The sequence below is a fragment of the Paramacrobiotus metropolitanus genome, unplaced genomic scaffold (assembly GCF_019649055.1).
Source record: "Paramacrobiotus metropolitanus isolate TYO unplaced genomic scaffold, Prichtersi_v1.0 Parri_scaffold0000040, whole genome shotgun sequence".
Lineage (NCBI taxonomy): Eukaryota > Metazoa > Tardigrada > Eutardigrada > Parachela > Macrobiotidae > Paramacrobiotus > Paramacrobiotus metropolitanus.
The window spans coordinates 1,140,165-1,154,401 of NW_026570260.1; the positions used below are offsets into that span (position 1 = coordinate 1,140,165).

General features: G+C 45.4%; 2 protein-coding genes and 1 long non-coding RNA gene across 4 annotated transcripts; 1 reads left to right on the plus strand and 2 right to left on the minus strand.

The window, feature by feature from the left end:
- Positions 1–545: 545 nt before the first annotated feature.
- On the plus strand, positions 546–7,446 carry LOC129590602 (alpha-mannosidase 2-like). Its single transcript, XM_055485920.1, has 7 exons — positions 546–2,140; positions 2,680–2,761; positions 2,882–3,139; positions 3,573–4,075; positions 4,533–5,058; positions 5,334–6,250; positions 6,385–7,446. The coding sequence occupies exons 1-7, from the start codon at positions 1,667–1,669 to the stop codon at positions 7,045–7,047; spliced, it is 3,423 nt and encodes a 1,140-aa protein (XP_055341895.1). The 5' UTR covers positions 546–1,666; the 3' UTR covers positions 7,048–7,446.
- Positions 4,419–8,140, minus strand: LOC129590604 (uncharacterized). Its single transcript, XR_008690752.1, has 5 exons — positions 7,484–8,140; positions 6,757–7,356; positions 5,900–6,290; positions 5,364–5,826; positions 4,419–4,988 (listed from the first exon to the last, which is right to left on the minus strand). It is a non-coding gene; the product is annotated as an uncharacterized LOC129590604 (long non-coding RNA).
- A 284-nt stretch (positions 8,141–8,424) lies between these two features.
- On the minus strand, positions 8,425–14,170 carry LOC129590334 (cilia- and flagella-associated protein 57-like). 2 transcript variants are annotated; one of them, XM_055485498.1, is made up of 6 exons: positions 13,598–14,170; positions 12,249–13,457; positions 11,684–12,032; positions 10,347–11,485; positions 10,066–10,270; positions 8,425–9,882 (listed from the first exon to the last, which is right to left on the minus strand). In XM_055485498.1, the coding sequence occupies exons 1-6, from the start codon at positions 13,766–13,768 to the stop codon at positions 8,846–8,848; spliced, it is 4,110 nt and encodes a 1,369-aa protein (XP_055341473.1). In that variant the 5' UTR covers positions 13,769–14,170; the 3' UTR covers positions 8,425–8,845. The 2 variants fall into 2 exon arrangements, with proteins under 2 accessions (XP_055341473.1, XP_055341475.1); XM_055485500.1 differs by having other exon boundaries at positions 12,249–13,495; positions 13,598–13,729.
- Between the last annotated feature and the right edge of the window lie 67 nt (positions 14,171–14,237).

The following is a 14,237-nucleotide window of genomic DNA, read 5'->3' on the forward strand; positions in this document are numbered from 1 at the left end:
TCCACTGGAATATCCCTTCGATTTTCGCTTGCTAGAAAGCACCACTTGGACGACCAGGTCTCACCGCCCACTAAATAAGTAATGAAAAAATGTTTTTTTAGAACTAAGTTGAAAGTTCCAACAGGTGGCCCGAAGTCGCAATGGCATTGGAACAGTGGAACTTGAACTTGTACATGACTGGAATCTGCAGTTTTCTCTGATTTCTGCCACTTGCCAGTAATTACGCTATTATCGTACATTTTATACGACAATGTTCGTTTCCAGTGCGCGTCAACAAAAACATATAAAAAATCATAATCTTAACTAATACGAGATGCCACGAGTTTTCTCAAGAGCGTCTACGTTGCAGCGATTCTATGTTGCAGCGATTTGCTCGCGCACTGATGGTCTGAGGCGGCGCAATGAACTCAGATAAAGCGTGATTCCGGTGTTTTAATACTTTACCTGTGCCGTGTAGCGTTTGTGCTGCTGGTGAATACAACGAGTAATTCATATCTCCGGCGTCTTGCATTGTGGCTGGACAAGTTGACAAGGCGTAGAAAACGCTGGCTGCCACTGCAAATAGTGGAAGGAGCGCTGTACGTGAGAGCGGCATACAGCGCAAATTCGTCCGTCGGTTAACCACTTCATTTTGCTAGCCGCAACGTTGGATCAAATTACGTCTATTTTAAAAGTTTAACCGCGCATCAACGAGACGAATAATTTTCTTTTTATTTGTTGCACTTTGAGCTCACTACTTTTGCATTCATTTATTCTGGGAGTTTTCTGCAGCTGCTCTGACAATGAATAAATGGCCGTCGTCATTGTCATGCGATAAGAGCGCCTTATCGCTTCGACGTTCAACCTGCTATCTCCACTTTCCAATTGCTAATTGACGGCAAGTGCTTGCCGGGGCTGGTAATGGACTAAATTTGTAAGCATCGTCTTGAATATCGTATGTGACCACACCGGTGTTTGCACTGGGAATCAAGAGACATCGCATACTTCAAGTGGAATACTGTATCAGACGTCGCAAGTGCCACGCTGCAGCTTGTTCCGCTGCATCAGCTGTTTCGTGGAGAGATTTCTCTTTGGCATTTTTACGGCCAACTCAAATCGGTGATTGCTGATTACACCACTGCATTCCAAACGACAACGGTATATGCACCTTAAAATCGCGATCGCGACACTGTCTCCGAACAAGTGGCCACTTGGATCGTGGAGCAGCTTGCAAAACATGGAATTTTGATTATGCCGGTGTAATCAGTTTTTTTCGGTTACTGCTTCGCCGGTCTCAAATTTCCACGCTTCCATTGTGATCATATTTCTTTTCCGGTGGATTATTTATTTCTGTTGTTTTTAATTCCCCGCATTCACGCTGGCATATATTGATAATTATAATATTCTCAAAAGCGGATCTGCATTGCACAAAAATTAAAGCGTAATTGTGTTCAGTTTCCGGTGGGAAAGTAATGAAGTGGCTAGTACTGCCGCCAAAAATCCCTGAATTAATCGGTCAATTAGCTCGCCGCACATCCACCTCTAGAGGTGGATCAATTTTTTAATCCCCATCATCGTACAAACGGAAGCGCCCTTTAATCTTCTACCGAGGAATTTTAAGTCTGTTCCATTTCGCGCAACATCCCGCTTAACCACAATGCCGGCATCGACCACTCCCTGATGAAGTATGTTGAGCAGTGCCGTTGATCATCTGAGCATGCGGCGCCTACGCAGCCGTCTCCTGTACGAATTCCGCCGCATCCCCACGCCGCTGTTGATTATCGGCGTCATAGTCGTCCTCAGTCCCTTCGCCGTGATCCACTACGCCACCAAGGCGCACCAGGACAGCCAGAGCGGGGTCAACTATCTGCCGCTGAATGATCCCGGCAGCAGCGGGAACGGCGGGCGCCCGCGGGCGCTGATCTCGGGCGTAGGGGATTGGCTGAAGGAGTCGGTATGGGAGTTATCGCCGGTTTTGCGGCCGCCACAGATCTACGCCGAGGGAGAGGCGCGCCGGGTGGTGTGCCCGGCGGCAGAACGGAATCGCGGAAGGGTCGATTATGATCTGGCAAATCTGACGCACACCCTGACGGATCTGCAGACCGACGGGGATTTCGGTATATGGGATGACAAAATGGAGAAGAATTATCAGGATAAAATGGTAAGCAATTATGTCTTACAGTACATCGGTACCGGTACAGCTACTTTCACACAATGAGCGCGATGTGGAAAACTAATTATATAATATAATGCAACAATTAATATTGAAACCTCGGCGCTCGCCCATCGCTAGTGCAACTGCCACTGTAGCATAAGGAATCGTAATTAAAAAAAGGACTTGCAAAAAAAACCACAAGCCACCTGAATGTCAGCATTTGATTTCTGCTCTACACAGTACTTAATGCTACACTCGGTTTACAATCCCAGTTTTACTTTAATTTAGTTTTAGGCAACAAGCTGGGTTTGAAATTGCTATTAAATCAGACGAAAATTAACAAATTTAAATACTACACTTTCAGAAATTGCCTTTGATTTGTGAATGAATGCTTGTTCACACCAATGTGCATGACACCATCAAAAATTGCAAAATATTGCAAAGAATTAAGCTGCTTTATTGGTTGATTCACGGTCACGCGATGAATAGCTAGGTCCTGCAAAATGCAGGAATATATTGAAAATATTTACAATTGATAATTGCAGAAAAACGATAGCCTTTCAAAAGATCAACTCTTGGTGTACATCGTTCCATTCAGCCATGCCGACCCGGGATGGCTTAACACCGGTAAATATCGTTTGCAAAATCCGTTAAGTGGCAACTCAAATGAATGACCTCACATAGGCACAATGAACGTTTCGCGCCGTTTTATTGTGTTCTGGTTGAACGGTTTGTTTATTGCTGCAGTGGAGGAATACTTTGATACATCAATAAAACACGCCCTGAACAATATGCTGCAGTTCCTGCAAGAGCATAAAGACATGAGTTTTATCTGGGTGGAGACGTCTTACTTCAAGATCTGGTGGCAAATGCTGGGAGACAAAGACAAGGCCGCCACGCGGCAACTCCTCAAGGAGGGTCGTCTGGAGATCGTCAATGGCGGCTACGTGATGCCCGACGAAGCCACGTGCCACTATTACGCCATCCTCCACCAATATGTCTTCGGTAATTACAATCTTTCAATTCAGTTTACCTAGTTTACAGATAGTTTGTGAACAATGTCACCAGCAATTCTCCATATCGGTTATTAACATTACCATCTATCGGTATTATTTTGCAAAAACTATCAGTCTGATGGGTTTATACATTTTATAAATTACCGCATGAAGATTTAACTGTTAGTAGGAAGTAGGAACATCTTGAGTGATACACAAATACACTCAAATTTCAAATTATTGTCGCACAGAATAATCGGTATTTGTGTTATACTTTTAGTAGCGCAAAACTCGGAGGCTTGTTTAGTTTTGTGACTGCTGGATGCTGTGATTTAGTGTGGTTTCGGTTTAGCAACGAAAATCTTACGGCAGGCGAAGTCACGCACAGAACAAAAAAACCATCCAGCCGTATAAAGAAAAGGGTTATTATGCAACTTTTGCAGGTCACCAGTGGCTATGGGAAAATCTGGGGGTAGTCCCTACCCACGGCTTCAGCATCGACCCATTCGGACACTCCTCGTCCATGCCGTACTTCCTCAAGAACCTCGACTTTCAAACGATGTTCATCCAGCGCATCCACTACAACCTCCGCGCGCATTTGGCACAGAACGGCGCTTCAGAGTTCGTCTGGGAGCAGCCGTGGGACGACACCGGAAATTCTTCGGCCATGTTCACACATTTAGCGCCGCACCATCTCTATACCATCAAGAACATCTGCGGTCTCACCCGGTCAGCCAGTTGCTATATGTTTGATTTCAAGGACTCTGGATTTGAGATTGACAAAACGCAGCTCAAGCAGCAAGCTACGGCGCTGTTGGACCAGATGCGGAAGACGGGATCCATTTATCCGCACAATGTAGTGCTGTATATACTGGGTGATGATTTCCGTTGGGCGGAGAAGACAGAATGGATCAATCAATATAGAAACTACAAACTTTTAATTAATGTAAGTCTAAGTGCACAAGTGATTTGAAACGGTGCGACAAGTAATATTGGATTGTCCAGTTTTTATGGGATTTGTTTTAGCTACGTCAACGAAGAGTGTTCGTTACTTTAATTGAAATAGTTATTTTCTATTTTACAAACCTTAACAACGTAACCGCCTTGACTTAACTGCCTTGACTTACACGATACATTCGCAGGGGGAATTCCTACCGTCATATCGCTTATTAACTTTGTTCTGTTTTCAGTTTGTTTTGTATATTTATGTTACTAGCGCTTACTGAAACGTTTTACTATACTATCAGCAATTCTCAAGTTGACTTATGAAGTCTTTTTGTTCAGCATCGTATCCAGTTTAATTATATCTGTCGAGATAGTCACAGTTAATTTTATTATCAGACTTTTGTTATTTGCGTCACAATTTTCCCACGGTAAGTTATGCTGGGAATGGTTTATCATAGGAAATTAACGGCAACCCCGCCAACAAGGCGCGCGTCCAGTTTGGCACACTGAAAGACTACTATGCCGCCGTGGCCTCACGTCTGGACACCACGTGGACCACTCCACCCTCATCCGTCCCTCGAGTCCAAGGCGACTTTTTTCCATACGCCGACAAATTTGAGGATTACTGGACCGGCTACTTTACCTCACGTCCGTTCTATAAGCAAATGTCCCGAGAACTAGAGCGCGATCTGCGCACCGCTGAAATTATGTACTCATTGGTGCGACTTTCCACACATTCGGCCAACCGCAACACCTCCTTGTTTGCCGAGGATCTCATAGGACTGAATCGGGCGGCAATCGGACTGGGACTGTTTCAACACCACGACGCCATAACCGGCACGTCCAAACGCTATGTGGCGATGGATTACGGTGAAAAGCTGCAGAATGGATTGCTGATGGCGCATGCGGTAATTCTAAAAAATGTCTTTCGATTGGCACAAGTGGCCAGCAGGACGCCGGTCCATGCGGCCAATATCATACTCGGTAAGAAATCGAAAATATATTACTTATTACTATGCAAAAACAGTTCAAACCATAAAGTTTCTAATCACGACACGGCTAAAACATAAAAACCTGTGTCTAACAGGGATACCAGAGACGTGAATAATGATAAAACAATCCTGATTTAAACAGAAATATTTTGCTGGAATTTAGTATTCACTGATAATTATAACTTTTGTCAAATAAAATTAATGACAAAGATTGAAATTAATAATTTTAAGATTGAAAGTTATAGCACATCTGTTTTTAACTTTCAGAAAATTACCGGCAGTCTGCGGTGAGTTTACCGGTGAAATCGCCTATCCGCTTTGGTGCAACCGACAAAGAACGTCGCATCTTCATCTTTAATTCTCTTTCCCGGTCGCGCAAAGTGACCATCCATTTGTTTGTGGAAACCCAGAACGTCCAGCTCACGGACTCCAACGGCAAGACAATTCCATACCAAGTCTCGCCGGCCCTCAACGACTTGGACACCAGCGGGGATTTCTTCGACATTGTTCGCATCTCTTTTTCCTTAACTCTCGATCCCTTAGCTCTTAAAGCCATTACCATCCGTTCCTTGGGAAAGCGCTCCGAAAAGGTCAGGATTGCGGAGCGCTCCGGCTCCGTGATCCGCAGTACTCACCCACTGAAAGGGAAGATCCCGGGATTCACGATTAAATCCATGGGTACCGACAATTTGATTAACGTTGTCACTCCTCACTTTTCCGCTCACTTCTCCCCGGAAACGGGTCTCTTGGAAGCCGTGACCTTAAAGGACGGACGCCAGCGCACGGTGACGCAAGAGTTTAAGCGCTACGAAACACAGTCCAGCGGAGCGTACCTGTTTATTCCCAACGGGATCGCCGATATTCATCCGTATCCACGAACGGTGCGGGTCATCGAAGGGCCCCTGTTCACCGAGGTGCAGTCGATCGGATCAAAGAACATACTGCACGTAACGCGAATTTACAATACCACAGCCGACCACGGTCGGATTATGGAGATGGAGACCATTACGGAGTTGACATCGTTGCCGAATTCGGAGATTGTGCTGAGGATTAGCTCTGATGTGCGGAGCAATATGACCTTTTATACCGATTCCAATGGGTTCCAGATGATTCGCCGTTCGGTGTCACATGACGTTCCCATGGCGGCCAATTTCTACCCAGCCACGACGATGGCATATTTGCAGGTGGGCACAATCACGACCTTCGAGTACTTGGAATGTTTTTCTAGAAAAGATAAAAACTGTTGTTTTGCACTCCTGTTATTTTGTTTAATTATCAATGCAATTTGAGTTCGATTTAAATGTGTGATTTTTTGAAGGACGACTCGGTCAGGCTGACCCTGCATTTAACCCAAGCCCATGCCGTGGGAAGCCTAAAATCCGGCGACATGGACGTAATGATTGACCGCAACCTTATGCAAGACGACGCCCGCGGTGTCGGCGAAGCGCTGCAGGACATGCGCGTCGTCAAGACCCTTATGTCTCTGCAAATTGAATCAGAAGGTTTTATTCTCAACGCCCCTTACTCCAACCCGACGGATGTCTCCAGCAAGCTCAACCTCCACCTCAACCATCCGCCCTACATTACTTTTGAGCAGGCCAACTCCACCATCAGCGCCTTTGAGTACACCCCGGTAGACAAACCTCTGCCTTGCGATGTTCACATGCTGATGATGAAACCTATTACGTACCGAATGGAGGACCGGCGGTTGGGCTTCATGTTCCATCGGCTGGGAATGAACTGCGCTGACAACCGGACGGATGAGGATATTTGTACGGCAGGAAAAGACGGGATTGTGTTGGACGGATTGTTCAAAGATGTCAGGTTTGCGACCTACAATGAGACTGGATTGAATTTTGTGCAACCAAAACGAGAAGTCTTGGCATCTGAGCCAGTGCGGGTGGAAACGATGAGGATCACTGCGGTGACCGCTGAAATGCCAATAACAAAGAAATCGGTAGCGCGTTCCGATGTCGGTTAACGTCAGCTTTTGGCCGGGTGTTTGAAAGTATGGACGGCATAATTTTTAAACAGGGAACTGCGATTCCGGTTTGCTAGCGAGATTATGCTGTTTTTGACCTCTTCAGAAAGTTCTTGGGCCGATGGGGAAGGTTGACGTTACCGGTTGATTCGCAGATTGTGCCGCTTTATCACGGTCACGTCCTGGTGTTCGGTTGGCTCTTGGGCTTTCATTCTTCGGACTTGAATTTGCGCTAAAAGAATCTTTTAGAATTTACTGTTTGTGCGGTCGTATTTTTCGTTGTGGATGTGCATTCATGTCGTTGAGAGCCTACGACGAAAAGAGTACGTCAGCAAAGTCTTATTGCCCGTTTATTGCTTCACCAAGAACGGCCCACAAATAAATAGACACCTGTAACAACTTCTGTATCTGTAATTATGAATTTCAGTTTTTGTACCTTTGAAAACGCGCAGTTTCTTTTTGTCGAAGTTTTAATCGATTAAGTAACAGAATTTCACCAGCTTTTTTTTATTTTCACTTTTTCTTAAAATATCCAGTTTTCCTGTCTTGCTCACGAAGTCCACGAGAAACCTTTTTGACAGATATCGGTAAAGCAGTAACACGGTTGACAGGAGGATTGTTATTAAGGACAATGTCCTGGTTAATAGCACTAAATTTGTGCATGTCCACGGGACCACGGGATCGAAACTTTCGCTTTCGCGCACTTTACTTTTTTGGATTGCTTATTATTATTCTGTACGCAAATCGTCTGATTTGCATAAATAGGCGGGAATTCCGTTTGCGCGCTCAACATCCACTGCGAAATTATGAGGATAACATAAGTCCAGAAAGTTAAAAGACATTCGGATGGTAGTATCATGGTACCGAAATCTCATGTTGATTGATCTCCTTCAGATTTTGTTTGGAAACGCACATAAGAATGAAAATTGTTCATACACTTGTATACCAATCGATCCACCTTTCTAACATGTTATTCAAATTTTAAAATGAATTTCAAAAATCTTAAAATTTGGAAAAATCCGTGAATGTTTGGATTGGTGTAAGCACGATCCTCATCGTTATGTGCATTTACAATTTTACATGCAAAATTTGGAGAAGGTGGGTCCATAATGAAATTTTTGGTACACCTGAATTTTTGGTACACCTGAAGCTTTCTGGAATTTTGTTCCCCCAAATAACTCTTTAACCAGACGTTACGCGCACAAACGGAGTCCACGCCTATGTATACAAAACATTTTGCTACACAAGGTGAAAACGCACTCCAAAAAAGTGTTTGGTAGTGCGCCAAATCGAAAGTTCCCGTGGACGTACACGAATCTACCGGTATGTAGCAGGTTACGTTCCTTTTTATAATATTTTGGTGAGTTGACTGTTGGTTCTTGCACATAAAGCGCGATAAATATAATAGGACGAGAAGAGACCACCAAAAAATAAATAGGTAATTACCGTTATTAGTAAAACTAACCATGTATCAAAACTTCTCGTTTGATAATGTAAAGTTGTAAATCGTTAGCAGTTCGTACTGATATTTACTGCAGGATGTAGCAAAATTTGGGACATTCAAGCAGTCGACAGTTTTTTGTAATACTCTATGAGTGCAAAATAGCACAGCAAGCGTTAAAAAATTCCCTGCATTTCAGCTTTTCAGCTGGACACTTCGCTGAAGTTATGCGTGATATTTCCAAGGTCGCGCTCCGAGAACTGCCCTGCCTGCCCAAGTCGCTTCAGTTTAGCCTAATCCTCTCTTGGATTAACGTAAGCCAAGGCAACCTCTGCAAAAGTGATTCGCAACTTCAAATTAAGCAGGTGTGTTGTTTCCGGGTGTATCGGTCGCAGCAACCTGATGCGGTTCGTTTGCGACCGGAGCTTCCACAGATGTGTCAATAGCGCTTGCTTGGTTTACTGTTGCGGTGGCCTCTACAGCATCTGCTGTATCCATTTTAACAGTGGCAACGGTTTCTGTTTCACTAAAAGCTTTCGGCTCGATGGATTCATTCTGAACAGTATCCACGTGCAATACTTTTGCGACAGCAGCGGTAGTTGGCGGCACAACCAGGTCGGTTGCAAGCGTGGGTGGAAAGAAAACTCTTTTTCGTCCTTCTGCTTCAACAGTTTCCCGAACCGGTGCTGGTGGTTGGGTCTTGATTTCTGGCACGACGCTGGTTCTCAACGGTAAAGGAGTTGTACACGCATCGACCACTCGAGCACGGATTTTGTCGGTAACCATCTGTGCTACTGCATCTATCTTTGACGGACCCACAACCGGAGGCAGTTTGACGTCTTGAAGTCGCTCCACCAGCTCCTGTACACCGGGACTGTGGTCGTTATTGACCACCGCTCGCATCAAGATGAACAACAAGTGCAGGCGCCGTAATTCTTGTCTGTATAATTCAAGCGTTCCATCTTTCTCCAGATCCTCTATGCGTAGTGTCTCGATCTCCTTCAACAGCGACTGAATCTTGGCAAAGTCGGTTTTGGCTCGTGGATTAGCGCCTTGAACGGCTGTGTCTAGGAGCTGCAACCGGGTGCGCAGGGCTGTGACCTCCTGGCGGAACATGTTGATTTCTTCGATGAGGCTGGTGTTCTGCTGCATCATTTTCCAGAGTTTTCGAGAGAGCACTTCGAGTTTGCGCTGGTATAGGGCTTTGGTGTCGCTGATGGCGCCCTTCAGTTCGCTCACTTCCCGCTCTAAGCGCTGGGCTCGCGTGGAATCGTCACTGGCCACAGACTTTGTAGTTTTACCGCCAAGGCGGACGTATCTATCGACAATACGAAGAAATGTCTCGCGCAGCTTTGTGGGATTACTGATGAATTCGGTTGCCAGTTCCATGTCACCTAAAATTAGAAGCAAAAGCGTCCCTTGACATGACATCTGCCGGTTATAGCTTACCAGCTGTGGATTTAAAAATAAAAACGACACTGAAGAAGGACCAAAAATCCGGAGTCATTATGGAACGTTGTGACCTCCGACTTGAAATCCAGTTACCCAATACAGTCATTACTTTACCGTCTACGTACCTTGAAAGCGACGCACAAATGTTTCCTGTTCTTTAAGCTTAAGCTTGGTTTCGTCGCGTTCTTTTCTGGTCTGTTCCAGTGCGTTATTCTTGCTGTGGATAGTTCCCTTCAGGTCCTGTAGTTTGTCATCTTGCTCTGCCATCTTTTCTTCTAGCTCTTTGATATTCCGACTTTGCTCCAGGATTTCATCGTCCTTTGGTTCTATCTATAACACAATCAGTACACTTGGCAGCTGTTCACGATTTTTTTCTCCGTTACAAATGCTGCTTCTAGTTTGGCACCTGTTTGCGCAATTCTTTGATTTTAAAATCAAGAACAAACTTGAACTTCTCTAGCTCCTGGTTTTTCTTCTTCAGCTCATGAATGCGCTTCTCCTTATCCTGAATGTTTTCCTCCCGTTCTTTCAATTCCTTCTTCCACGACTCGATCTCTTTCTCCAATCCCTTCGACACATTCTGCTGTTTTGTCAAATCCGCTTGGTACTTCATGACCTCCGCTTTATGGTCATCAATATCTTTGACCAGGTTGTTGATTTTCTTCTTCATTACTCCGTTTTCCCCTTTCAGCCGCATATTAGTATCCTTCAACTCAAAGATGGCTGCTTCGTAGCGAGCCCGGATATCGACAATTTCCATATCGGCATCCTCCTCCATCAGGTGTCGCAGCTCATCATGCTCTCGCTGTGCATCACCGAACTCCTTTTGAGTGCGCTCCAGGATGCCGTGTAATGATTCGATCTTGTTCTCGTAGTGAATAGTCAGGCGCTCAATAGCGTCTTCTTTGGCGGCCGTTATATCCTGTAACTGGTCCTTGAAATCAACTTCCTGCTTCTCCTTCTCCAATATCAGTTCCGCATACTTTTCATATTCCAGCAGCAGCTTTTGATTGGTAATACGCTCTTGCTCCAAAAGGTCATGGTTGAACTTGGCGATCAGCACTGCCATATCTTGTTGATGCTGCTGGTCATTCTGGTCTTTTTCTTGAACCAATCGCTCGTTTTTGCTTTTCAGCATTTCAATATCCTTAGTGAAACTCTCGGTGAGGTCTTTAATCTTTTCATTAAACACCGAGTCTTTGGCGCGCTTTTGGTACTCGTGCTCCAGCTGAATTTCCTCAGCTTTAGTGGTCAGCTCCAGAATATGGGCATTCTTTAAGTCCAGCTCTTTGCGTTCGATGAGCAGTTCGTCCGAATAGGGCGAGGGTTTGTCGCGGCGTAGAATGCGGGCGATCTCGCCTTCTACCACTTTCCACACGAAGACACTGCCGTCCGCGCCGGCCGTTATCAGTAGCTGGTCATCGTAAGATACCATGGTTTTGGTAATCTCTGACTGGTGAGCGGGTGTATCGAGCCAGACTAATTCAGCGTTTTCGTCCGCTGGAAGCGGATACGAAAGTGCTTTCAACAGTCCTTCTGTGGTGCCTGCAGAGTGAATTTTTGTCTATGAACCAATCAGCTTGTAACAGTCGAGATCGAGTTATGCATGAGTATCTTTTGGGCTATCGCCGAAAGCGGGTGCGTACTCTGACTGACGAACCCTGACGTTCATTTAAACGCATACTCAGCATCAGAAAGTAAACGTTCTAGTTCAGCAAATGTAGATTAGATATTATCTACTACCTAATAAAACGCAGTGTCCAGCGCGAGACATGCTAACTGAGGTCAACACCATGTTAGGGCACTTGATGTCTCGAGTCACATGTCCGTTGACGATTTCCTTGACGATGCCTTCCGCCGTTACACCGAAAACAGTAGCTCCATCAGCCGTGGCGAATAATGATGTGAATATCGTTCCACGTAGGGTCACTTCGTGGATGATTTCTCCGCGCAGCATATCCCATTCAAACAACGATCCGTCCTGGCTCGTTGTAAACAGGTGTATATCGTCGTGAGCCCACAGGATGCAGCGTATGCGTGCGGTGTGCCCTTTTAGATTCGCAACATTGTCAAACTGCACAGTTCCATAAATCTACAAAATAATAATGCGATTTTCGTTGCAGATCTCTGCATACACAGGAGATCACACAGGATCACAGGCACACCGCTGAAAGCATTTACATCGAAAGTATACATGAAATTTTTAGTGAAATTTTGATAACTAACCGAACTGCAGCAATTCAGGTATCTGTTCATATGAGTGGCAAACTGTGCTGACGTTCCCAGATCGCATTCCCAGATATCATACCTGAACTATAGAGCCGTTGGCAGCAGCAAACAAATGACCGCCGCGGCAAAACTTGACTTCCTTGCACCCACGAATCGACAGATCCCGAACCGTCTTGATATCATCATTCAATATATGCATCAACTTCAGTTTGTCCGTGAATCCCGCCAATAAATATAAGCCACTGGGATGAAGCGCAATCGAGTGCGGTTCCTCCGGGAATTTCTTCCAAATCTCGCAATCTCGATTGTAAAAATTCCAGATTCGTACCGATCTATCGGCGGAGCAACTGGCCACCAACGGCTTTCGTACACAGATATCCACACCGGTCACAGCACCGCTGTGAAGAAAGTACAACAGCGGCTTCATCCTGTAGAACTCTTCTTTGGACCGGCGTAAATCCCGAAGTTTTGCGGAGAAAATTTGCCGTTTATCGGTGACAACACACACAACGTCTTTTGCCGGACTAATTGCCAAATCAACAATCTGCTGCTCATCCACAATTCCGTATTCTAAACTCTTGTCTTCTACCATGATTTTAATGTCTTTGTGGAATGCGTACCCGCCGTTGGCAGCGGCCTCGTAGTTCTTCAGTAAGCCGGCTCCATACGTACACACAAACCCACTCGGATGCGCGACGATCTTGTCAACCGGTATCGACATATCAGACTTCTTCGACAACTTCAGCGTGTGCAGGGATAAAAGTGCCGTGGGATCCATTACATCCTTCACCAAGTTCCCATCCTCCCAGATAATCACCTGCCCTTTTTGAGTGCCCAGCAGCATGCGCAGTTCACTTATCCAGACTAGCGTGATAAACTCAAAGAACTCATTGATCTTAGCTGATGATTTCGGTTCCAGTTTAAACTGGTTCTCTTCCAGTTTATACACGCGGATGATTCCCGGCGCACACATGGCTATGCGATTGGGGTTTCCAGGGGCAATCTTAATCTGTCGCATCTCCTGCCCGATAATAGTGGTACCTAGGAGGCGGGTCTTCTCCCACCACCAGTACACAAGGTTGTACGGAGACCCGCCTAATCCGACCACTTGTTTCCCGCTGTCGTCGAAATCAATTGCCGTCCATGTGGTGGAGTTGATTTCATTGGTGACCATCGTTCGTTTTTTGCGAAAGGTAGCCAGATCGTAGACGACCAGCGCGGCGAACGGTACAGCGCTCTCCGCGTAGGCCAGGTACTGGCCCTGCGCCACAGCCATGGCTTTGAGATTCTGGAAGAGCAAAGCGGGAATTTATCCATACCGGATAACTGCAATAAAAACCACGCATTGACGCAGACGTTCATATGCATTAGCATTGAGGTCGTAAATGTTGTTCTTCCGGCATTGACACTGCCCGGCGGTTTACTCACATTTCCCTGTTCGGTTAGCGGAATAAACCGCTGCTGGTTGGACTCCAGATTATGGTATACAATGTTGGAGCCAGCCGGATAGATGACATTATTTTCATCCACGAAACACAGTAGATTGCGAACATCGTTGCGCAAGCCATAAGCATGGTACAGCCTCGCATCCGCCGACATATTGGCAAAAGCGGATATTCAATGCAACCACTTCAACACTACCCAGTAGGTTGTGTGAGTCAACATCGAACGGCGTAGCAAAAGACACGAAGGAATAATAAGTTAACAACTATAGTAATTCTCCCCAAACCAACAGACCATAATTATTGAGGTTGCCACTTCTGCAAGGCTGATGGCATTTTTTCATTGCAGCCTTACTGCGCGCTACCGAGTGATCCAAAGGTGCATTCTTTGAAAAAACTGGCTGATGGCAACAAACACGCGTAACTTTTTTTCTCACTGATGCAAAATATAAAAATATTTAATGAAAAAAATTAAACAAGTAAGTACTTACATACTTACTAAAACAAATTAAACAAGTACGCACCAGTGGGTAAAAATGTATGCTAAACTGTTGGAACGGCTGCGTAGAGGGAAGGCGTTAAACACCGCTCAAGCACACTGTACAGACGAACCGGGCCCTGGCAAC